The sequence below is a fragment of the Sitophilus oryzae genome, unplaced genomic scaffold (assembly GCF_002938485.1).
Source record: "Sitophilus oryzae breed Bouriz unplaced genomic scaffold, Soryzae_2.0 scaffold_1000_pilon_pilon, whole genome shotgun sequence".
In the NCBI taxonomy this organism is placed as follows: domain Eukaryota; kingdom Metazoa; phylum Arthropoda; class Insecta; order Coleoptera; family Curculionidae; genus Sitophilus; species Sitophilus oryzae.
The window spans coordinates 457,005-483,325 of NW_022145617.1; the positions used below are offsets into that span (position 1 = coordinate 457,005).

Genomic DNA, 26,321 nt, shown 5'->3' on the forward strand with positions numbered 1-26,321 from the left:
CAAAAAACTAATTTGTCGATCATATATAAAACCTGTACGATTGACCTATTTTTTTTCATTGACATTTAAATTTTTAGTTTGTCATATGGTTGTCATTTTCCTAACCCTATATTTTAAATAAGTAGTGAATAGTGAGAAATCTATAAAGTTCTATGATAAATATCGAATTAATATAAAAAATGGGATTCAACTATTCGTATAAGTTCTAACAGCTCCTAAATTCTGGTTGATTTGTTTATACAGTCGTTATTATAATGAGCAGAAAATCTCAATTACAGACCACTAATTATTACAAGAATGAGGTAATGTCTTTAATAAATTTTACATAAGCTTATATGGTATACCGCTTATATTTTATTAATAGCTTTTTGATAGTTAATTACTTTTAGTTTTATGGTTCAATATACACTTGCTTTTGTGGTTAAAATTATAATTTTAGCAAAGTAATTGCTACTTATGTGCATGCATGTACCTATATTAGTAGCTTATTAGTGCAAGCCTAAAATTATTTTATATACTATTCTAAATAACACTAATTTTCTATTTTATTATGCTAAATTTTGTGCTATGAAATATATAAGTATAACATTTTAGCTTACTTTTATCAGTATATAAAATACTTTATCTAAAAGTATTGTATAACAACTTTGTTTTGAATAGAACCATGTACTTACTTGCAGAAATCCTTATCTTAATTTTCTTTTATTACTCTATTTTAAACTTAATTCAAATGATGTAAACTTTTTCATTGTGTACAAGGTGTCCCTTTTAGTGTTTTATGGTGTTTCTTGTTTATGAGATACAATGATGCGGTTTTTACACCACTATGATACTTTTTTATAGAACTAAAGATGCTATATACAGTACACAGATTTGTCCTAGCTTTCTTAGTTCCTGAAATACAGGGCAATTTTGAATTTGTTGCATTTTTACCTACTCTGTATCTTGATTATCTTATAACTTATTGAAAAGGTGGAAACTGTGTCCCGTAGAGTTTCTCACGTAGAATTATGACGTAAATAGTTTTTTGTTTTGGTTTGGTTTGGTTTGGCTGTCATTTTCGAAATATATGCCAAACTTCTAATTTTTTTTTAAATGGGACATCCTATATATTATTTTTTTAATTTATTTGCATTGTTATGAGTTTTCTAAAAATATAATATAATATACTCTACACCTGTTTTCACAAAAAAGGTAAAAAATGCATAATTTAACTGTTTAACATAAATTAACCTATCTCTTGAAAAAGGCCTAACAAGCCGAAACATATATGTAGAGTTAAAGTTACTCTTATTAAAAGTTTTTTGAAACATCTAAAAGCGTGCTTTATTAAAATACTAATAAATTAACCTAGTTATTAGTATTATTAATTTATTTGATTTAATTTAACTAGGAAATTTTGCTTTCCATCGTGTTATCTAAATAAACTGCACTGAAAAAGAACTTGTACAGCTTTTAGATAATAAGTGAATCAGAGTTATTGATATTTTTGATGCACTAGTGCAATAATTTCACACACAAAACCTAACGTAGAGTAGCCAATAACCAAAATTTGACGTCGAATAAATTATTTAATTATTTTGATTAGCTAATTTAAACCGGCCGCCTATGTTAAAAAGTTAAATAACGCACCTTGTTTATAAAAATAAGTTTAAAGTATATTATATTTTTAGAAAGCACATAACAAGGCAAATGAAATAGTAGAGTAGCCCTTTTAAAAATAAAGACACACAAGTTTGGGCCATATCTTAAAAACGACAGCTCCCAACGAAAAACTTGTTACGCCACTGAATTCTACATGAAAAAAACCTATCGAACTCAGTTTTCACCTTTTCAATAAGTTATAAGATAACTTAGATAATCAAGAGAGAGGAGTCAAAAATGCAACAATTTCAAATTCGCCCTGTATTTCAGGACCTAAGAGGGCTAGATAGATCTTTGTGTAGCATATTTAGTTTCGTAAAAAATTAGTACAGCAGTGTGAAAATCGCATTTTTGTACCTCTACCCATAAACCAAGTAACCCTGTAGAACACACGAAAATTTAACACCCTGTATAGGGTGGTCGAAATAGCCAACTTTGATTTCTATTTAAAAAAATATATTTTTTTATTTTTACCAAAAAGAGCAAGTATAGAAAAAAACTGAGCACGCCACTGGATTATGCTTCATGGGCAGTTTTCAAAATGGTCAAAAATTAAAAAAGAACCTGTATCTTAGTTGGCAGTGAAATATCGACAGGCGGTGTATGCCATTTAACATGTGTCAGAAATCGAGCCCATGACATTTATAGTTCATATCAAATAAAATTTTAGTCACGTGATTCAGTTTGACTGGCACAGAGTTGTCCACTTTTACATATTTTCTTTTAGTCAAAATATTTTAGGAAATAAAAATAAATTAATTATAAATATATAAACATCAGTTACGGGAAAGCGGTAGTTTTTTATTAGAAAGCGGGGCGTAAAAACGAATGACAGTGTCATTCGTTTTGACACTTTGTCACCTGTACACTGAGATCACCAAAAATACAAGAAGGTTTAAATTTCATCTATTTTATTAAAATTATTTTTTAAATTTCAGGCGAAAAAAGCAAGTGTAATATATCCACTATTCGTTTTGGTTTTGTGTTCTTTAACTGTGACATACTTAATTCTACGAGATCTTGATTGGGAGGAACATATATCGATTCGGAGGGGGCTATGGTTGTTTGGAAGCGGTCTATTGTTTTTTCCAGCGTTGTTCATTATTTTAAATAATTTTCAATTCCATACACACGAAGGTCGCAAGTTTATAAGGGCTTACAAATTGAGTCACAGTGATGTATTCGATATAAGTAATAAGTAAGTAAAGAGAGAAATCAATACAGTTAGGCGTGTAGGTCATCAAGGACGTCGAAACTATTGCCAAAGTAAATTTGTAATAAGTAAAAATTCTTTAAAACTTAAGAGCGCATTTTTTCCTTTATCTTATAATTAGTGATGTTGGTAGCGAATATTTCCATTCGAATTTTGTAGGAAATTTCAGAAATTTCCGAAATATTCGGTCCCAAAATCGCGAATATTCGTAAAAATCCGAATTTTGCAAGAAATTTCTTTTCAAAATTCAAGACATTGAGCAAAAATTTAACGAAAATGTATCAAGTATGCCGATTCTTAAGTCAGAAGAAAAAGAATGCTTCTCCGCCTTACAAAATAAAAAACCTATGGCTCTTGAACCAATGCATTTTGCCGCGAATCTCTTGGACCCCTGTTTCCTGGGAGAGCACCTTAACAATGAAGAACACATAACTGCTATGGAATTTATCAACAATATCAACAACAATCATCCTCAGTTTGTCAATAATAAGCCATTTTTACAGATGTAACAAATTATTGCGCCAAATCGGGTTTATGGGCTCTCGACTACGTTTGGATGTCAGTTAAAAATGTAGACTGTCTAAGTTGGTGGCAAGCAATGTGTAAAAATACTCAGTTGAAATATTTAGCTGTTGCTCTGCTGTCTTTACCAACGTCATCTGCAGCCACAGAGAGAAGTTTCAGTACTTTTATCCATACTAAAAAAAGGAATCGCTTAACTGCACAAAGAGCCGGTAAAATAATGTTCGTAGCTCATAACAATAAATTATTACTACAAAAACAAAAAGTGGATACGGAGCATGATATTCAACAACATGAAATTCCTCCAGAACCACTAGAACTCGTGGAGGTAGAGGTCCATCCTTCAGAATCAGAACCAGATGATACATCAAATATATCTGATTTGGAAATAGAAACTGACGAAGACAGTACTACTACTACTATAATACCCTATGAAGATGGGACCAGCTCGGCGCCTGATATTCCGGAATAGAATAATTCAGTTATTTGTGTTTTACGTTTTTTAAATTTATATTTCGTGCTTTTTTGTTTTTTTTTAAATTCATAGTCATAGTTCGTGGTTTATGCACAAAATACAAATCTTACCAAATGATTTTTGTTATGGGTTATGTTTATGACTTTTATGGGTTATGTATTGTTTATTAAAAATATAACAACTAATATTATGTTTATTGTTTTTTTTTCCACTTACATGTTGGTATCAAATGTCTATCTAATTTATTCCTTTATTGTATCGACAAAAAATATGTAAAATTGTAAAATTTACTAATATTTCATAAATTTCCGAAAGTTTCAGAAATTTCCTGCAACAATAAAAAAATTCTGAAATATTAACATCACTACACTATTATAATGTCATATTTCTTTTTCATTCAAAGTTATATTCTTGTTAAAAAAGACAGCACGCTTTCGCATCAAGTGAAGTGCGTCTACTGTATCTGTGTCTGTGAAAGGGATTTCAAGAATGCAGACACAATATTGAAATATGATCAATTTACTACAAAACACATTTAAATAAACACCAACATATTTCAAAGATCGCTACCTATACAGGTTGTTAATTTGTGTATTACTCGCGGCAAGAGCTTTATGGTTGAAATATGGCAACCTCGGCCCGCTCGTCGAGAGACGACGCGACGGGACGAGTCGGCAGCTTAGCTTAGTACTCATTTGGAATGTAGGCAGTGTTGCCATTCTGTTCCCCAATAAGTAACCGTCCAGTTAACAATCTGTATACAAGCGGTGGAGAGTTCACGTGGACTTAACGAGTATGCCACTCATTATATTGACTAGTTGCAGATTTTTCGAATTTTTATTGACGGGAGGCATGGTCTAATTTTTTTACGAGAAAGATCGATTAAACCAATGACTAAAGAATACAAGGACATGTAACGCCCATATACAGGCTGCAGCAGAATTGAATGAGTCATCAGCGACAATTTTAGCGATTTTTAATAGGTGGTTGTGTTAGTGAACTTTGTATAAACTGTATTACAATGGTAATTTGTTCAGCTTTCAAGTAAAGGCACAGTGATAAGAAAGAGCCAGGAGTTACGTTATATAGGGAAATAAACAATACACTCCAACTTTTTAGCGTTTTTTTATTGAATTTGATAATTATTTTTCTGATATTATATGTACTTGATATGTGCTATACGTCGATACTAGTGTTGTATCTTTTGTTAACATTTTAATACATTTTTTTTCGTAATTAATTAGTATGATACCACCGGATACACCATAGGCGTAGTAAAAACATTTATCATAAATATAAATATCGCTTCAAGTGGCTACGGTTAAGACAAATATGTGCCACGGCACTGTTTTGAAGAAAGGTCATAATTTGGTCTCGTGTGTTATTTGTCCTTGTATTCTTTAGTCATTGGATTAAACTGATAGTAGAGCTTGGAGAACAGGGCAGTCGTTATCGGTAAAATAGTTGCGTGATTTTATTGATTTTTTATGTTTTTTTTTAATTTTCTAATTTTTTACAAAGAGAGAGATTATGTGTCATTTACTTAGAAAGCTTGACTGTTGAACGTTTTTGTGAGAAATACTTGAAATTACTTGTAAAAGCACTTGGAAGAAAATTATAATAAACCAAAAAAAAATGAAGACTAATCCCCTGTATCTACTAAACAAAGCAGAATCGGATCTATGTTGATATAAAAAGTAAATCTTATATATGGGAGGAATCTCCACACGAGAAATGGCACATGTTTTTTGAAACACCCTGTATGTATTATGTCTACAATTTAAGTGAAAAATCGGCTACAAAATTACGAATTTTATTTAACATTCAAAATTCAAAGTAAAAAAAGTATCCTTGGCAACATTGCGACGTGCATTCGTCAAGTATTTTGATGACGTACACCACTAACTTTTATTGCATTTCCTATATCAGAAGAGGACAGCAGCATAAGAATATATTTTTTAAAATTTTTTTAGATGCGTTTCAGCAGTGCAGGCACTTTTTTGTTGTTTAACCGGGTTAACATGTGTTCGATATTCTTGTTCCAGAGATATTTTACGTACCTCCCATTATATATCAGAGGCGTACGGTTGGTTCGGTGCGGCATATTTTTTTTACGACACATGGTCGATGTATCGGGTTTGGAGTGCCAAGGTATTATTTTTTTTATCAAACTGGCTAAAAGCTCTTTTTATCAAACTGGCTAAAGTACTGTCGGCGGTATACCGGGTGTTTCTCAAAAGTCACTCACTCACTCCCAATAACTTTTTTATTTTTTCAGATAAAAAAAACGAGATTTGGTATGTTAATATATGACATAAATTAGCCGACAATATATGACAAAAAAATACCGAGCGTGCCATTTAAAAATCAAAAGTTCTAGTAATTTCCGGTGAAACAGGAAGTGACCGAAAACAAGTGAATACGTCAATCAATCATAATTTATGTCATATACTAACGTGCCAAATCTTGTTTTTTACCTTAAAAATAAAAAAGTTATAGGGAGAGCCACTTTGGAGAAACACACGGTATATAAGAAAAATTTTCAAGTACGACTGTCTATACGGTGTATTATATTTTTTAAAAAGCAGAAATACCTACCGCCCTTATTTTGTCAAATTTTATATGTTATTGCTTTAACCAACGGTAAGTTCTGCGATTAGGTCCTGTTGTCAAAATAAAAGTAAGGTAATAAAAAGGACAAGAATGGGCCTCCTTTAACCGACCAGTACAGGAATTTTATTGTATATTATCATTTTATTGTATATCGTTGGTCCAAAAACGAATACATTTTTAATGAACTAATATAACGCCATTATGGACTTATGATTATGAAAGTAATTTAAAAATTAAACTAATAATTCTAAGAAGGTATAGTAGGTATAGTAGATTTTTCCTGGATATAGATCTATATTCTGAAAGAAATCTAGTCAAATGATATAAATACATCAAAATTAAAATAATTGGACTTAGTGTGTTTTGCTTGTAAACAGACGATATATTAACAATACCGCCAGCGCCGGCGGTTGTTTAGCCAGTGTGATTTTTTTATTTGTTATGAGTGTTTTGTTCTGAATTTTTTCTTTTTCAGATGACTCAACCTCAAATGAACGGAATAAAAAACAAAATAATTTTGAAAACCGCAAGAATAACTGCATATTTGTCAAGTAATTTTATGATAGTGTTTCATCATATATTTATTGGTTGTTTTGGATTCTTAGTAATCACAGTAAGGAGTTTGCTCCATCAGTTTTTTCGATTTAAAATCAATTTTTTTTATAGTATTTAAGAGGAGGCTTAGGCGATTGTTTTTTTGGATATATTTATCTTATGGAGGTTAGCACGCCGTTTGTGTCGCTAAGAGGGATTTTATCAAAGTTGGCATTGAAAACTTCAAAATGGTAATAATTGGTATACCGGGTGTTTCTCAAAAGTGGCTCATCCCTAGAATTTTTTTATTTTTTTAAATAAAACGAAATTTGATATGTTAGTATTCGGTCAATTCCTGTTTCACCGGAAATGACTACAACTTTTTATTTTTAAATGGTATTTTTTTACTTTATATTATAGAAAATGACATTCTTAATAAAATGACATCATATGTCAACTTTTGATATTTTTAATTAAAAAAATTGCATTTTAAATTTCAATCTAGAGTGCCATGGTTGTGTTAAAATCATTAATTTTTAATCAAAGAGCTTTGGAAAAATAGATTTGTTCGTCTTGTGTCTTTCCCTGGTCGGTTAAAGAATGACCAAATCGTATTTTTAATAATAACTCAATTTTTTCAAACGGAAAGAGTTTGGCTCATTAGCTTATTTGGAAAAACTTTTTTTACGAATAATTTCGTACCACAGACTTGGTACCGTATGATCGAAAAAAAACGGCGTCCAGTTGGCTTAGAAATGACGATCGATGACATTTTCCATATAATTTTACATATAAAATGACAGCGATCTTCATTTCATAGCCATCGCTGACGCCGTTTTTATTCGATCATACGGTATTTCGAGTCAAATTGCATTTATGGTCATGATACTCTCGATTGAAATTTAAAATTCTATTTTTTTAATCGGAAATGTCAAAAGTTGACATATGATATGTCATTCTATCCAGAATGTCATCTGTCATGTTCTATCAAATAAAGTAGAAAAATACCGAGGGTACCATTTAAATTTTAATTAATTATTTTATTTTTTTTAATTAATTAAATTAAAAGTTGTAGTAATTTCCGGTGAAACAGGAAGCGAACGAAACTAATTGAATAAGTCCAGTCAATCCTCATTTATATCATATATCTACTAACATACTAAATCTCGTTTTTTTATCCGAAAAAATAAAAAGCTATAGGGGTGAGCAACATTTCATAAACACTCAGTATATATGCCATTGACTTAAACTTATTAATACTTGCTTCCTTTTAGGTATATATCTAATGGATTGGTGATGTTAGGCACATTTTTCGTATTCAGAGTTGCCATGTTTCCATATGTTATAAACTTGTTCGCTCAGTCGATACAAGTTGATTTTATTACGGTATGTCTTTATTATTTTTGGATATATTTAATATACAGTACGATCGAAAGAAAAAACGGCGCGATGGTTATGAACTGAAGATCGCTTCATTTTAAATGTAAAATTATTTTGGGAAAGCCATCGATCGTCATTTCTAAGACAAATAGACGCCGATTTTTTTTTCGATCATACTGTAGCATCTTGCTGCATCAAAACCCGCAATATGCGTCATACTGCAACAATACCCGTTTTATCCGAATAGTTTTTGTGTTTTTTTCTTTTTAAAAATTAAATATTAATTTTTATTACTAGAAAAACGTGATACAAAACAATGATTCCACTCAATTCACACGTTTTTTGTAAAATAACGCTTCAAACATTTGTTAAAACCGTTTTTGCGTATTATTTCGAAACAACGTTTTTGGGATAAGACGGGTTTAGCAACTTAACGCCTCAAATTATAACTTACTTTGGCGATACATCACCGATTTTTGTTGAAATCGATGTTTGATCGGGATAAAATGTAAATAGTTTTGTCTCCTTTAAGATGTCTTTGAATGTAACTATTACCGTTGATTCAAAGAATTCGGAATTTACGCAACCTAATGAGCAAATTCGTGACAAAGCTGATTTGATTTCCCCTTACGTCTCAAGTGCTATACGGTGGAAACACCAATCGTTCTGCGGTCAACGCATAAAACACTTATTTTCTCTAATTCGGCTAGCGAAGGCATATTGGAGACGGTGTGGAGCTGAGAGCGACAGTGTTGCCATATTAATTGTAATGTAATAACATATTACATTTGATGAAAATATTTTTGGATGAAAAATCCGCGTTTATGTATTGAAAATTTATTCGTATTAAACATAGAATAAACAACGAAGATAAAAATTCTTTTATAGGTACTGAATATGTGGTATGATCGAAAAAAGTCGTTTAGTTAGCTTGGAAATGACGATTATTGACATTTACCATAATATTTTACATATGAAATAACAACGATCTTCATTTTCGAGCCATCTCTGACGCCGTTCTTTGTTTATAGTTATTAATGATACAAGTTCGATACGAACATCATAATGAAACGCGTGTAACGTTAGGTTAGATTAGTTACACAAGTTTCATTAAAAAGTTCGTATCGAACGTGTATGGGGGGGGACGATCCAAAGAGATTTGATTTAATTTAAAATATCAGAGATATTCTCATAAAAATTAAAATTCAAAATTATCAGGTGCCCATATTAGTCGACGCCGTAGTAACCGTGCTTGTTGATTGTTTCCATTTTGACTCTGACACTATGCTCTGACAACTCAATTATTGATGTTCAGTTTTGTGTTAAACGTTCAGTTTTAGCAAAAAGCAAAAAATAATATTAATATGGGTGATTCTGATTCTGAAAGTGTCCCTTCGGATATTGAAGGCATTGCGCAAAACGTTGTCGATTCCCTACTTCCCGAAAAATCAAGACAAACGTAGGAGCAAGCCTATGTAAAACTTGAAGATTGGTGTAAAGGGAAAGGAATTAAGAATAGTAGTAACGAAAAGGTTCTCCTGGCATATTTTGAACATCTTTCAAAACATAGGAAGGCCTCATCACTTTGGGTATATTATTCCATGCTTCGTTCAGTTATATCAGTGAAGAAAAATACAGATATTAGTAAGTATGTCCATTTAATTGCATTTCTAAAAAGAAAATCGGAAGGATTTCGGTCAAAAAAATCGAGAATTTTAAGAAAAGAAGAGAACTCGTTTTTTGTTGGAAGCCGATGATAAAACTTATTTCCTGACAAAAGTTTCATTGATAGTGAATTGTACTGATATTATAATTAATGTTTACAATAAATAAACTAGCACAAAATAGCACTAGTGCTATTATGAAAGCCATAATGACATCCAAATGACAATGTTAAATGTGTCATAATGACATTGTCGTAGATTAATCATTTAATGTTATTGTTACGGATTCCGTGGGTCCACTAATTTAAACTCACGATAAAATTCTTAACGAATTTATTTTCTCTCACTCTATACACACAATTTATACTAATTTACAACACAATTTATGCAACTACTATTACTCTAACGGTACTGGCACCTTCGCCAATTAATTCACAATTTAAAACGCGGTATTATCAAACTTCAAACTGGTCCAACTGCCAAGCGCGGGCTTTATATACTCTCTGGCGAGTGTTTCTGGAACGTTCTAAAGAATTCTGGAATATTCTTTTACTTTCTGGCGAATGCGCCATTTTTCTTGACACGTTGCGGTAAGGTAGGCAACCAGCAATACAGTTTAGCGCCACATACACCTTGACATTATATTAAATTGTTTAATGATAGAAAATCCGTATTATTAAGGTACTGTACCCAAAATCCGTAAATCTACGGATTAATCAGTAGTTCTGGCAACACTGTTTCCGGCAACCACTCATTCTGTCGACTGAAAGCAGAACCACGGTACAGTATTCTTTATCCGCTGCGCTGTAAACGACTATCAGCGCGCAGCGGCGCAGAGCTAAACTAAATCTTGGAATTCGCGGACAGGCTGACGGTAACGCCAGCTACATCTCGGATAGGTTTTGTGCCACGAAATCGCCCATAAGGTTGCGCATTTGCTTATTTCTTCAATCAACGCTATTAATACTTTGAATAAGAAGACTAAGGAAGGAGCATATCAAAAATCTTAGGTACACCGCGATGGGCCTCAAATATGGCCGACTTAAATTCCGGTTTATCAGTGTCGTTCTAATTTTATTTAAAAAATGTAAAACTATGATGTAGAGTAGACGTGGGGTAGACTCAGTAATTTGTTGTTTTATGTTACGTTACTAGCGAAAAGTTGTTCCATTATTTCACTCAATTTTTGCCGAGATCTACCGCACGCTACACAACCAACTATTTTAGAGTCTTTTTCGATAAATCGCGATAGTGTCACTGTTAATTTAAGTTCTGCCACAATTTCCATCTAGATTTACTACCTTTATACAACTATCTGTAGTAGAATAAATAATAAATAACATAAAATAAGCTCCGTAAAGACTGACAAATCCACAAAATTTCAAATCAAATTCAGATGTGTCAAATGAATCGTCCAACAGAACTGTCAAGGATCCCCACCCTAGAGTGCTTTTTCCGCCCACCATGCATGAATACATGGATAGCATTATGCTCCTTCCTTAGTCTTCTTATTCAAAGTATTAATAATATCACCAAATATCAACCATTTTAAAACATTTAATTTTCAGGCTTTAACAAAATTACCCAGGAATTGTCTGATAAGTATAAGTCTGTTACTGTTTCCGCAAATATATTGGTTTTTCCTGATGGTAAAAGGCGCCACAGAGATTCTTTTTTTTAAACAGAAACCCAATCGGATAGGAAATAACAACAATTTCAAAAAAAAATCTCGCTAAAGAGTTCCTTAACGAGTTCGAGATTCAGCTTGTTGTGTTAACGATTATTAACCGATTAATTAATCCAAAGTCTCTTTTTTATTTGTAGAGTTTAGTTGCGGCTGTGATTACTTTAGTTCGTGCTATTTACAGTGTGCTGAAAACTGAGAGATTTTAGGCAGCTTCCTAATAAATTCTAAAAGTAAAAAGCAGATTTTGGACAAGGATTTGATGATTGCTATCTCAATCACGTTAAATATTTACTTGGAATTTATCTTGTTTAAATTTTTGTCCTCAGAATACTATACGATCGAAAAAAAAACGGCGTTAGAGTCGATTTAGACACTCGCCAAGTTGATAGGCCATTGACAATGATATGGCCGAACTTAAAATACAGGTACTTTAATGTGATGTTTTTTTTTTCGATCATATGGTATATTTTGAGTGGTGTTAAAATCAGGGTTGTTATGTTTAAAACATTTTATTTAAAAACAGGTTTTTTAAACGAGTTTAAAACACTATTACTTGTTGAAACATTCGTTTAAAACATGTATAAAGCTCTGTTTAGTCATGTTGAATGCGTCGGTATTTTTTAATATAAAATAAGAGAAACTATTTCTTTCAACTATGCCAAACAATTACATTTTCAGAAATTATAAGAGATAGGATCCCTGGTGGACTACTAAAGTTACAATTTAAAATTATTTACAAAAGGTACCCTAACCTAAAGTGTCCCAAATAAATAAAATATATCAAAGTTGTACTTTTTTAAATGGAACACCCTGTATATTATTACATTTTTAGTTTCTACGATTAAAATAAATGTAAATTTGATTAAAGTTTATCGCACTTTAATATTTAATTCAAATTTTTTTTACGAAAGCAAAGGCATGGTTTTAATGTAAAAATTACGAAAAAATGTTAGTGTCTTCTTCAAAAGCAATTATCCCCAAAAAATAAAGATATTAAGATGAACCAAAAAAGAAATATCGATAAAATATGCATCTAGATGATAGAGTGATTTTTGAATTCAAAATTTTACCAAAATATCATTTGGTTGTCCCTCGTATAAATGATAGATGGGAACTTTCTTTTCTAATTTAGAAAGAGGTACTAAAAAGTCAAATAATTTAGCTACATATTGCTTAAAGAATCATCAAAATGTGTGCTTTAGAATAAAATATATAAAACTTTAAAATACATCAAAATTTTAAGGTGCCCGTTTTACGTGCTGGTGAGTGTAGATCTTGTTGGTTCCTCGACCTCCAAAAGAAGTATTTATTAAATTTTGGTGCAGTAATTGCGACTATCTGCTAACACACCTTTTGTCTATCTAACGGGTGGATCCCCGAGAGCGACAGTTGTGTCTCATGTCATTTTAATTCATAGGCAAATTGTATTTTCTGTCATTTTTGGATATCGTCTGTCGAATTCTTTTCTAAATAGTTGGACAGACTGTACAGGGTGGGCCAAATTCGACGCTTCTAAATGGAAACACCCTTTTCTATAGGAGATGGACAAAAACTAATATCGGTGTCTGGAACTCAATTTTTGTCAAAAACATGATGGTGAAAACCGCATATCGATATCTGTTACTGTTTTGGAGTTACGGGGTGTTTTTCAAAAATATGCATTTATAATAAATCGCTGTAACTTTTTTGCTATGGAAAATTTTGTATTTTTATGAAAACATTTCCAAAGCACCTTTTTACGTAGAATTTAATGGTTTAAGTATAATTTTTTTAAAATTAATAATTTTAGAATTATCAACTGAAAATTTGGTTTTTTATATGAGACACCCTGTATATCTTTAATTTATTGAAAAGAATTTAAAATTACCTTTCCAAAAATATAACACACTTGATATTTTGCTCGATTCAACTTCGAGATATAGAGTATACAAAAATTCGCCCGCTTTAATTAAGTAGGCTTTGAATGGCACCGGCTGTAATGCAAAAAAATTCTAGCTGTGAGCATCAGTTAAAACGAAAATAATATTTGCTATGAGAGATGCAGAATTTTATAACAATTTAAAATATATTTAACCAACATCAACACATTTAAACTATATCTCATAACAATAAAAATAAATAGCAAATCAAGACATGAGATTTAGCTACAGGTGTTCGACCGTCTTCTGTTATATCGAACATCTTCTGTTATGGACAGACGGGGCCGTTTCTGAACAATTCTCGCGGAATTCCTTAACTCAGTGGGGGTGAGAAAATCCCTCTCATAACTGCTAAGTATTTCTAATTCTTGTCTAGATTATACGGAAGAATAAGGAACCTTTATTCTTCCGCAAATATATTCATAGGATTAGATCCATGGACACTAAGTCAGGTGTGATCACAACGGCTCACAACGGCTGGGATCTTGGTTAGCTATTCAATTATTCTTGAAATTGGCTGCAAAAATTTGCTGATAACTTCAGCGTTCTGAGGCGGTGCCTCTTCTTGCTGAAAAAATATGTTTTCGAGTTCCATTAAGGGCATATCATCAATAAGGGGTCCAAAGCCTACTAGTTAAAAGTGGCGAACTTTTAAAAATTCTGTATTTCGAAGGGGAATATAACAAAATATCAAGTGGTGCTATATTTTTGGAAAGGTAATTTTAAATTCTTTTCCGTTAATTAAAAATATAGAGGGTGTCCCAAATAAAAAATCAATTTTTCTGTTGATAACTCTTAAATTATTAATTTAAAAAAAAATTATACTGATGCCATTAAATTCTACGTAAAAAGGTGCTTTGGAAATGTTTTCATAGAAATGCAAAATTTTCCATAGCAAAAAAGTTACAGCGATTTGTTAAAAATGCACATTTTTGAAAAACAGCTCGTAACTCCTAAACGGTAACAGATATTGATGTGCGGTTTTTACAATCATGTTTTTGATGAAAATTGAGTTCCAGACACCGATATTAGTTTTCGTCTATCTGTTATAGAAAAGGGTGTTTCCATTTAAAAGCGTCGAATTTGACCCACCCTGTAAATACACGCTACGGTTAAAGAATACACGAGGCGGTATGTAATTTTAACCAGTGATGGGAAAAACCGATAAATTTTAATAATAGAGTACTCGAGTTTCAAGCGATTTCAATAATCGAGCGATCGCTCGAGCGAAATTTCGCTCGTATTTAAATAATACGGTTTTTCGCTGTCGCCGCCAAGCAGTAAGCTGCGTGCGCAGAGCGCATATTCTTTCGATGATAGTGCCAAGCGACGAGTAGTTTCGCTTGATCATGCATCGAAGCCTTGTCGATATAGGTGGTAAAATTTTGTCACACAGTTACGCAAAAGATAACGTCGTATTATAGTCCTATACTTAACAATGCGGTCCCAATCAAAAGAGCAATCTGTTCTTTGAACATATTTTACTAAAATAGTGCTAATCTGCAATGTATGTAGCAAATTCGCCCGATAGGATCGCTTGCGTTCGTCGCTTGTAACTCGTAACTTGCATCGGTCGTTCATAATCGAGCGATGTCGGTTATTTTAATAATCGAGCACTCGAGCGAATTTTCGCTCGAGTTATCCCATCACTAATTGTAACTATCCCTCGCCAAGTTATCTAAATAAAACAACTGTGCGGTGTTCAACAGTGCGGGGTATTAAAATACCCTGAGTACTGGTGTGTTAAACAAATTTTAAACAATACCAATTTTGGAGTTAAAAAATATTTTATTTAAAAGTAAATAAAATGTTTTTATTTCAACCTTGATTAAAACCATGAACTGGAAGATATACAGGGTGGTCCGAACTGTATTCCGGAAACTTCGGTATAGCATATTCTGCAGATAAAAATAATGTCCTAAAATGCATAGTTTCGGAGATACAGGGTGTAAAAGTTTTATTTTGATTTTGATTTTTTCCAAATAATTTCTGAAGTAACGTCAATATTTGGATGAAAATTGGTGTCTGGGAGTTTTTTGACATGAGAAATTTGATTTTGATGTCAATATGATCCCTACTTGTATAGAGCGCCACCTACATATTTTTTAACTGGTTTGAAGAGTAATAACTTTTCGTCCGTACCTGTATAAAACTACTGAGTTTACGTAAAAAAGTTCTCTTGGTAAAAATCGCTACGAGCAACCGTTCTCAAGATATTTAGAATGGAAATGGTCAATACATGTCATTCTTGACAAAAAATAAACATGTTGAGAGTAGGTAGTTACTTGACTGACGCAGGGGCGGATACAGGAATTTATTTTAGAGGGGGCCCAGGATTTATTTTAGGGGGGGCCCAAATAAAAAGTAATGTAGAATATGCTTTTTAGAGCGCCATTTTTAACCCAAATGCCTAATATTTAACCCAATTTATAGATCTTAGGGGGGCCTTGGCTCCATGGGCGCCTCTGTATCCGCCACTGTGACTACATAATAAATTTGGGAACTTTTGATTATTTTTGAATTAATCATAAATTTTCCGTCGAAAAAATTATGATAAAAGTTTCTGTTGAACCTTTATTTAGCACAAAAACATTTAAAATTTATGATTTCAGTTTAATACCTATTTAGTCAACATGTTTAATTTACGTATTGATAATTTCGATTTCAAATATTCTGAGAACCATTACTCGTAGCGATTTCTACAAAGAGACCTTTTTTATGTAAAAAACGTCGTAAATGTATATTTTTTTACTCAGTAGTTTTATACAGGTACAGACAAAAAGTTATTACTCTTCAAACTAGTTAAAAAATATGTAGGTGGCCCCATCTACAAGTAGTAGGAATCATATTGACATCAAAATCAAATTTCTCATGTCAAAAAACTCCCAGACACCAATTTTCATCCAAATATTGACGTTACTTCAGAAATTATTTGGAAAAAATCGATATAAAAATGAAACTTATACACCGTGTATCTCCGAAACTAAGCATTTTAGGACATACATTTATACGAACTTTTTTTTTACTTATTGTTATCTGCAGAATATGCTGCCGAAGTTTCCGGAATACATTTCGGACCACCCTGTATACTATACATGAGGACGCCAATTTGACTTAGAAATAACGATCGATGACATTAACCGTATAATTTTACATTCATACAGTGTGTCCAAGAGTATTAGACACATATGGAAGAAAAACATACATATTTTATATTTCTCAGAAATGTTTATTCTGGATAAAAGTCTGAATACTGTCAGACTCTAAATAATTAACTAGTCAGTTTGAAGTATTTCTTTTCCCATATCGGGGAGCTACAAAAATTTAAAATTCGCTCTAAGTGAAGCGGTCTTATTTTTAAAAATACCTTAAAATGTTACTTAAAAAGTTATTTATTTCCTAGTGTGTAGACATTCCCATATAAGTTTACATATAAAATGACATCGGTCTTGATTTCGAAGCCATCTCTGACGCCGTTTTTTTTCTCGATCGTACTGTAATTGTAGTATTAATAATATTTCCCTAATAAATGTGTATTTTTATAGAATCATTATATGATATACTTAAAAAAATATATGATTAATGATTAACTGAGCATATAGACTGTAAATCTAGTGCTATAACTAATCAAGTTAATAATGGCAGTCAGTACTTGTGATGTAGATTTGAAATAATATTGTTTTTAATTTTTTCCTAAAAATAACTTTTATAATATATTTTTATAAAAAACTTATACCTATTTTTACATGCATTATACTTTTATAACTAATCTTTTTGGAAATATTCTTATAATTATATTTAATTTTGTTACATACAAGATGTTTCAAAAAACATGTGCTCTAATCTAAATATGAGATTAATAAAAATAATTAAAATTTCATTTGAATCGTTAAAAGCGCATCTAAGAAAATTGTAGTAAATCGAAAAATATTAAGACTTTAACACCCTGTAGCCATTAGCGTAACTAGCAATTTATCCTGGGGTGGGCCTGTGGGGGGCCTGGGGTTGAGCCCAGGGGGGGCCTAGGGTTTTTGTTTTTTTAAAAATGAAAAATAATATTAAAAAACACATTTTTTGAATAAAACGTTTACATGAATTTCTCTATCAATAAATTTCATAGACTTGGTTATCAAACCGTGTTCTCGTAGATTACTTAAATACCTAGAAATTTTCTAAAAAAATAAAAATTAACACATTTTTTGAACACAACAAAATAATATTAACTAAACTAAACTAGAAAACGTAATTTTTACTGTATTACAAGCAAATAAAAATGAATACGTAGCCAAGAGTCATAATTTAGGATTTCTCTGGGGGGTGCCCAGCAGTACCTAGGGCGGTGACGGCACCCTCGGGCACCCCTGTAGTTACTCCAATGCCTGTAGCTACGAAACAAAGCAGAATAGGACCTATGTTGATATAATGTTATAAAAAATAAATCTTTATATGATGGATCTTTTTACATGATGGATCTCCCCACCAGTGATGGCACATGCTTTTTGAAACACCCTGTATATTTACTCATTTAAAGTAAAAAAAAAAGTATTTCTTTTTGTTCCTTTTGCATTTTTTTCCTTTATTAATTTTTGTTTTAGAAAAATTAGGTAGAAAAAAGATTAGAACTTTATTTTATGATAAACTGTTGAAATTAGCTAATCTTTCAAAACATACTTATAATTGTAATAAAAGTTATTTAACCATATAAAATGAAAAAATATATAATACACTCAGATGCAAAAAAAATCGCAATGGAAAAGTTTTGGGTCTAGCTTAAAATGTTATATTTTTTTTATTTTTAGACCTATTTCCTTGATTTTTCAGCAAAATGTATATAAATATATCAACTTTAATTCGTAAACTCAGTTTATTATAAACTTTAGTATTTGTCTTATTATACAGGGTTAATCGAAGAGTTGTTTTTTACCCTATCTTTAAAACTTCCTGTGCAATAATTTTGTGAGTAAATTTTCCTGAAACATTATTTTTCGGTCGGAACCATGTCTTCTGGATATTTTGTTTTTTGACTCATGTCAACACATGCTTTGGTTAATTTTTAAGACCAAAATGAACTTGCCACAAACATTTTGCAATTTTTTCAATTATCGTTACTTTTTGATGTTATTCTTCATAATGACGAGGTGGTTTTTGTGATTATTGTTGTGTACGATTGAATATGGTTCTTATGGATTGTGCAAAAGTCATTAACCTTGTTGATGATGGTAGAAATTATGAATATTCGCTTGGTCCTTGAAGAAGAATGCGAAAATATAACACAATATATTTGCAGTCTCATTCCTCATTAACAGTATGAACCGATGTCTACAGACAGTTATAGCAGCCGGGGGAGGCAATACAAAGTATTAGAGTATTTTTTACAAGTTTTCTGTTTGTTTGTACAGGGTGGTCGAAATTAGTCTGTTTGAACAGAGAAACCCTATTTCCTGACTAGATAGAGCAAAACCGACATAGATGTCATGGACTCGATTTCTGAGATACATTTAATGGTGTAAACAGCCTGTTGATATTTTCACTGCCAACAGAGATACGGGGTCTTTTTGATTTTTTAGCAATTTGAAAATTGCCCATAACTTTTTTATTTCACGGAATAATAAGATTCTGTAAAAACGTTCTTAAGGCACTTTTTTAAGCACAATCCAGTGGCGTAGTCAGTTTTTTTTTATGCTTGCTCTTTTTGTCAGAAATAATAAAAAATATATTTTTTTAAATCGTAGTTGGCTATGAACTTAAAAAAATAATAGCGATTAACCTTTTCCAACGATATAAAGTTATGGGTATCTATCTTTAAGAATGAGAGAAATATTAGGGTTTTTATCTTTTTATCTTTATATCGAAGCGGGCTTTGATTTTGAGTTGACCTATTTGCCTAATTATTTTCTATCACAATTTAATATTCTATATTATTATTTATCTGCATAATTAAAGACTTTTGAAAAGTTAAATTAACATTCTATTATTATTAGTAATAGTGATTATTAATATTAGTAATTACAACTTAAATCGATACGATAAACAAAGAATAAAACTAAAAAACGTATTTTTTGAGTGACGAATATAGTTTTCTAAAAAAATCAAAGAGCACCTCCTTGTTTAAGACACAATAAACATCTTTTGCGCATAGAGTTACAACGATTTATTAGGCGAACTGGTTTAATAAGTCCAAAAGCTTGCCTAGTAGCCTTCTGCAATTTTTCTCTCGTCCCAATGGTTCTTCCCTTATATATAAGTTCTTTTAATTTCCTCCGTAAAAAAGTCGAAAGAAGTTAAATCACAGGACCTAGCAGACCAAGATATGGGCCCCTTGTTCCAACCCAATTTTCTCTAAATATTCCTTGTGATAAAAATTAATTAGGCAACTAGGTCAACACAAAATCAAGGCCCGCTTCGATACAAAGATAAAAAAACCTAATATTTCTCTCATTCTTAGAAATAAATACACATTTTTACTACTACAAACTACACAAACTTTATATCGTTAGAAAGGGTTAAAGGCCAGCATTTTTTTAAGTTCATAGCCAACTATGATTTCCATTTAAAGAATTATATTTTTTATTATTTCTGATAAAAAGAGCATGTATAGAAAAAAACTGACTACGCCACTGGATTGTGCTTAAAAAACTGCCTTAAGAACATTTTTACAGAATTTTATTATTTCGCGAAATAAAAAAGTTATGGGCAATTTTCAAAATGGTAAAAAATTCAAAAACCCGGTATCTCAGTGGGCAGTGAAAATATCAACAGACGGTTTACGCCATTAAACGTGTCTCAGAAATCGAGCTCATGACATCTATGTCGGTTTTTCTCTATCTATTCAGGAAATAGAGTTCTAATCAGTGTCGATATGACAATAGTCACCAAAGCCACCTCGTGATATTAAAAAATAACATTATAAGGTAATGATAGTTGAAAAAATTGCAAATAATTGTTGGTGGCAAGTTCATTTCGCTCCTAAAAATTAACCAAGGCATATGTTGATATGAGTCAAAAACAAAATGTTCAGGAAACATGGTTCTCATCGAAAAATATTATTATAGGAACACAGGGTGTTTTAAAGTTAAACAACACTTCAATTAACCCTGCATAATAAGTCAAATACTAAAGTTGATAGATTTACATACAGTTCATGAAAATAGGGATAAAAGTAAAAAAAATATAACACTTTGAAAACTTGAGAAAAAAAATTTCCGTTGCGTTTTTTTTGCATCTGAGTGTATATTTTTTGTTCGCGTTGTTATAAAATAATCGCATTTATTTTTCGAACTAGCTAAATTACCGCCGCCGGCATAGACAATTGACGAAAGAATGTTGTTGAATGTTTTTTTTAGATATATAAAAAAACCGTTCGGCGGTATACTTTTTTAAAAAACAGAAATAACGCCCTTATTTTACCAAACTTTATGTGTTATATACCTCTAGCAATCAAAACGCGCAGCGGTTTTGATTGCTATTTTTAGTTTCACTCTTTTTTTTTCATTTTTCTCTCTTTGATTAATGCACATCTGATTGCTTTGAATATTTTCATTTTAAAATTGACTATTTTACAATTTTATCAAATATCAAAGACAGCCTAGTTCAAATGAAAAAATGAAAATGCAAAAATATTATGTTATGATTTCGGCGGCAGTGATGTATGAAATACAGTACCTATACCGCAGTTGGACAGCAATTATATACCGCCGTCAACGTCAAATTAATTCAATTTTCCATCGGCATTTACAGATATAGAAATGTAATGCCGCCGGATGGCGGTATCTTTTCATATACACTAACAATACCGGCGGCGGTTTTTTAGCCAGTGCGTTTATTTTTTTCGTTATTAGTTTTTATTTTAGAAAAATCAGGTAGAAAAAAGATTAGAACTTTATTTTATGCTAAACTGTTGAAATTATTTCTCCAATATATAGTTATAGATAGTTAAAAAATGTATTGTGTTGTAAGTCATAAATCAATGGTATTATATAAGCTGACCTTATTTTAAGGAAAGCATTTTTATTGGTGTTAAATGTAGCTATTCAGTTTAAGTACACACTGATTAAGTCTAAAAATAGAAATTTATATTGTTTAAAACAACTTTTTTCCACTAAGTTATATAGGTTACGAATATTAAGTTATGTAAGCAACAAATATTAAATATTATTATTATAGTATATAAAAAGTATCCCAAAAATTATTTGTATATAATCTTTGTTAATTTTGTGATCTAATTTTTGTAGCATTTCTTCTTGTGTCAAAAATTTAAAAGTTTATTTATTTTTAGATGTAAGCCAATATTTGCCTCTATGTGTAATTAATTGTACAAAATAAATGGAGTAATATTCTCGTATAATTGATTTTTTAAATGACTGTCCACACTATCAACACTTTTACACAAATATGTCTCTTGTACAGTGTGTCTCAAGAAGGTGCGAATGGATGTAGGAATTTTTTTGAGTTGAGCTCAATTAAAAAATTATAAAAATATGTTTTAACGGCAATTTTTATTGAACTAAATATCATAATAAAACTTTTCTCTTTGGATTTATTTTTTTATCACAACTATGCATATTTTTTCTTTGTTTTGTAAGCTGTTTTATATCTGCTGAGCGTTTTCGTTATTATAAGCATCATCCATATTAATTATCTGTTGATTATTGTTTTCTAAATTTGCGAAGCTTGTTGAAAGTTTAGCTATAGCTTGTACAGCTTTAAATCTGGTGTGGGCCTTCATTTTTTCAACTTTCTTCTTCCACTAAAAAATAGTTTATAGTTTATATTAAAGAGTATACTTTTTTTAGATAATGCAGGTATAGGAGATAATTTTTAAATTTGTATTTAAAATGCAAAATAGAAAAATATTATTTATACAAAATGTTTTCTTTCTTTTTAATGTCATTTATTCATTAAAACTTACATAGATACTAAATTTTGTTAGATTCATTTTTGAAATTACTTTAGCTAGTTTTAAAAGTATTATTTGCTTTTAATTATTAAAGGTGTTTTCTGGTCCATCACGGTTAAATAACTATAGAGAAAATGCTATTTAATATAATGAGTATATTATATTCTTTATTATTATTATTTTCAATTAACCAATAAGTAACCAGTAAAATTTCGCAAACACGTTAAGGCGCATTCCCCTTTCTAAATAGTACGATTAAAATATTCAGATTATGGCGGGAAAAGCATCTCTGCCGTTTTATAGCCGTTGTCAAACAATATCATATATAAAAAGTTGAGGGTCACTCTCTGATCATATATTAAACGAACTACTTTAAAACTGTTTTCTATTTAAAATATGAAATGGTTAATTTATTCCATTATATTTCCTAGGGGTATTACCTTCCTAGGAATTGGGACGAAGATAAATATTATTTATCTATTTCTTAACTTTTTTACATGCTTTACAGTATCCCAAGTGTAATAAATTACATCGTAACGTAAAAAAATATAATTCTGGTAAACACCCATCCCTGGTTAAAACTATGACAGTTGCGATATGTCATTTGTCATAGTTGTCATATGTTTAGAAATTGGAAACTTTAAAAAATATCTAAATATTTTTGTTTTCCATTAAAATGTGTGATTTTTGTGGTATTATCAAAGAGAGAACACATTAGGAAAATGGGTAAGTGTGATTTTTATTAATTAATAATTAGAAGTTCGCGTCCCTTTGTGAACTACTAAGGGCGGATTTACCCAATTCCTTAATTGCTATTCCTTAATTCTTATTTCTTATTCGCTAAATTATAAAAAGATAAAATACGTGTTATGCAGTTAGTTTGGTTATACAATGTCTTAATCCTTAATTCTTAACCACGGTTCGTAATTCTTTATTTTGAAAGTTCCCAACTTTTAACTTTTTAGCGATTACGAATTAGCGATTAAGGAAAACGTGTAGATGCGCATGCGTGAAATTTTGAAATGTTAATTTTTTGTGTATTTTGTAGAGATGGGCGGTTATTGGTAAAAAACCGGTTATAGGTTAACCGGAATTATCTTTAAAAAATAATAACTTGACAAAATTAACCGACACAAATTAACCGGTTATTCAAATAACCTAACCTAGCAAAACCAAATATTTAGTTTTCCTATAGGTTTACTTACCTCTACACACCATAGGTCTACTTCAAATTTAGATAATAAACTTAGTTAAATCGCATGATTAAATAGAGATTGTAGCAATGTAAGTATGTATATGTACAAAATGAGTTTAAATAAAAATGCTAACCTCACTTTTTTGACTAGACATGGATATGATATTAAAACTAGTAATTACTTAACGTTCAAATAAACCACACAACTCACAAGTTCTACAATCTACAACCAATTTATTTTAATCAAATACCAAAGAAAAATAAAGAGATTAAAATGAATAAATAATGAAAGATTATCTTCATTCATTACTTGAACTTCAATTTTGTATTCTTAGTCTAAGCTTCAAGAGAGACTTCAAACTACAAATAAAATATATTTACGGTGAAACGTGGGTGAAACTGGGCGAAACCATGGAAAACTTTTGAAGAACCGTTGAAAATCCGTTAAAGTTGGTTAAAATTTAAATATAGAATTTAGAGAATCTATTTGAAGTTAGGTTCGTATCACTTGGCTAGCTGGTGGCTAGTAGTAGTCTATGGCATTAGTACTTTGTTTTACGGCCTTACCTGTCAGGGCCATTCGGCCGTTGTTTTGATTATTATCAGGGTTCGCCTGATGCCTGATTTAATTTTGACGTTTTGGGAGCGGGAGCGGGATCTCCCGTTATCGTCAAAATATCGGGAAGATCCGTGCCGTTCGCTTCTTCAAAATTTACGATTCAAACAGCTAATATTTAATTGTTACTTGTTTTAAACAAGTACGATTTTTTAAAAAATAATCGGCTATAGGTTATTGAACGTAATGCAAGGTTATTAGGTTAACTGGTGAAAAAAAACTACCTTTAAATAACCGGTTATTTTAGAGGAAAATACCGGTTATTCAAAAAACCGGTTACTTTTGCCCATCTCTAGTATTTTGTGAACTGTTGTTCGTCCCATTCCAAGGAAGGCATGTCTTGTATTAGAGTTCCAAAATTGCCTTCCATGTCCTTTCTTCTATTCATGGGGCGAACCCCAAATCGCCTACAACCTCGGTGGCGATTCACGAGAGTAGCGACACAACAAGCCATGGTTATAAACAAACCCGAAAGTGCTGCAATTTTTTGTATGGACTTCATTGCACACAATAACACAGCGAAATAAAAACGATTTGATTTGATCTACTAGTGTCAGTTTTAAGAATTAAGAAATAAGTATTAAGACATTGGATAACTGTCTCTAAAAAAATAAGGGATAAAGAATTGTGTATTAAGAATTACAAATTAGAGACTAAGAAATAAGAATTAAGGAATAGCAATTAAGAAATTGGGTAAATCCGCCCTAATTAATTTAATTTATTTTATTATATTTAATTATTTAATGGTTAATTTATTCCATTATATTTCCTAGGAATTGGGACGAAGATAAATATTATTTATTAAGTGTAATAAATTACATCGTAACGTAAAAAAATATAATTCTGGTAAACACCCATCCCTGGTTAAAACTATGACAGTTGCGATATGTCATTTGTCATAGTTGTCATATGTTTAGAAATTGGAAAGTTTAAAAAATATCTAAATATTTTTGTTTTCCATTAAAATGTGTGATTTTTGTGGTATTATCAAAGAGAGAATACATTAGGAAAATGGGTAAGTGTGATTTTTATTAATAATATTAATAATTAGAAGTTCGCGTCCCTTTGTGAACTACTAAGTGTATTATTCTGTTCCAATATAGAAATCTAGAAGACTATATTTTTTGAATTTTATTTACTTGTACTAAGATTAATAAGTGTTTTTATTATACACTAATGTGTAGGAAACACTAGTATATTAAGAAACATTGATTTATTTACTGAAATATGCTGAATGGCTATATTTTAGCTGTAGGGAGGTTTTTAAGGTTAGTTTTAAAGCATAAACATTGTTCAAACTTACTTCTTCATCCCGGGAAGGCATTCCAGCCAAATAGCTAATCATATCGTTCTTAACTGGATCTAGTATAGCCAGAACGGATACACAGCCATCCACTGTACCTAAAACTAAAGCGTTACCGTCGTGTGTACTTTCTACTGCGGTTAGTTCAGCTTGGACTCTGTAATTTGCAATCATTTCCGCATCTGAAGTTCTAAGAGATGTTTATTGTTAATTTCCTGTAAAAAAATGAAATAATTTAGTCTTTTTAACCTGAATACTCGTAGAGTTTTCCTTCCACTATGATAGTATAAGACATATTCATCGGTTTTATTGAATAGGCATATAATTGTAAAAACACCTTCGGCTACTTTCGGTATGTACGTTTTAACGGTCTGGCCTTTTCTCAGTTCAAGCAGTTCTAGTCCACCTCTAAATTAAGAGTTTTTTTAATTATAAATACAGGGTGGCGCCTCTCATATGATTTCGAATCTCCAAGGAGAACAACAGTTCTTATTGAAATTAAAATTTAGTAGCTTATCTATTTGGGTTAAGTTATAGAGTTTGTTCATTTTCACAAAGTGGTGGCTTATGGTAAAAAACTTAATTTTAAAATAAAACTGTCAAAAATTCTTTATTAGTAACCTGTCACTAATAAAGAATTTTTGACAGTGGTTTGGACTT

General features: G+C 31.0%; 3 protein-coding genes across 3 annotated transcripts in view; 2 read left to right on the plus strand and 1 right to left on the minus strand.

Annotated features, from left to right (window-relative positions):
• Positions 1-100: 100 nt before the first annotated feature.
• LOC115875199 (TLC domain-containing protein 3A) lies at positions 101-12,524 on the plus strand. The gene is made up of 7 exons (XM_030890639.1): positions 101-302; positions 2,583-2,842; positions 5,828-6,005; positions 6,943-7,080; positions 7,134-7,252; positions 8,276-8,387; positions 11,614-12,524. Exons 1-7 carry the CDS (start codon positions 255-257, stop codon positions 11,779-11,781), a joined length of 1,023 nt encoding a protein of 340 aa, XP_030746499.1. The 5' UTR covers positions 101-254; the 3' UTR covers positions 11,782-12,524.
• A 9,619-nt stretch (positions 12,525-22,143) lies between these two features.
• The window catches only part of LOC115875289 (NACHT and WD repeat domain-containing protein 2), a 33,361-nt gene continuing 29,183 nt past the window's right edge, over positions 22,144-26,321 (minus strand). Inside the window, exons 26-28 of the mRNA XM_030890734.1 lie at positions 25,911-26,069; positions 25,662-25,851; positions 22,144-22,397 (exon numbers count right to left, since the gene is read on the minus strand). Coding sequence (XP_030746594.1) covers positions 22,239-22,397; positions 25,662-25,851; positions 25,911-26,069 — 508 coding nt within the window. The 3' untranslated portion in view covers positions 22,144-22,238. The remainder of the gene's footprint in view (positions 22,398-25,661; positions 25,852-25,910; positions 26,070-26,321) is intronic.
• The window catches only part of LOC115889559 (transcription-associated protein 1), a 161,115-nt gene continuing 157,861 nt past the window's right edge, over positions 23,068-26,321 (plus strand). Inside the window, exons 1-2 of the mRNA XM_030911879.1 lie at positions 23,068-23,273; positions 25,132-25,373. The gene's annotated coding sequence lies outside the window, so the exon portion shown is untranslated. The remainder of the gene's footprint in view (positions 23,274-25,131; positions 25,374-26,321) is intronic.

Bases quoted from the DNA above. Each gene is read 5' to 3' on its own strand.
- LOC115875199 (XM_030890639.1), top strand. From the start codon at position 255: ATGAGCAGAAAATCTCAATTACAGACCACTAATTATTACAAGAATGAG. The intron at 303-2,582 runs GTAATGTCTTTA...TTTAAATTTCAG, and splicing joins CTAATTATTACAAGAATGAG to GCGAAAAAAGCAAGTGTAAT. The intron at 2,843-5,827 runs GTAAGTAAAGAG...AAATTTTTTTAG, and splicing joins GTATTCGATATAAGTAATAA to ATGCGTTTCAGCAGTGCAGG.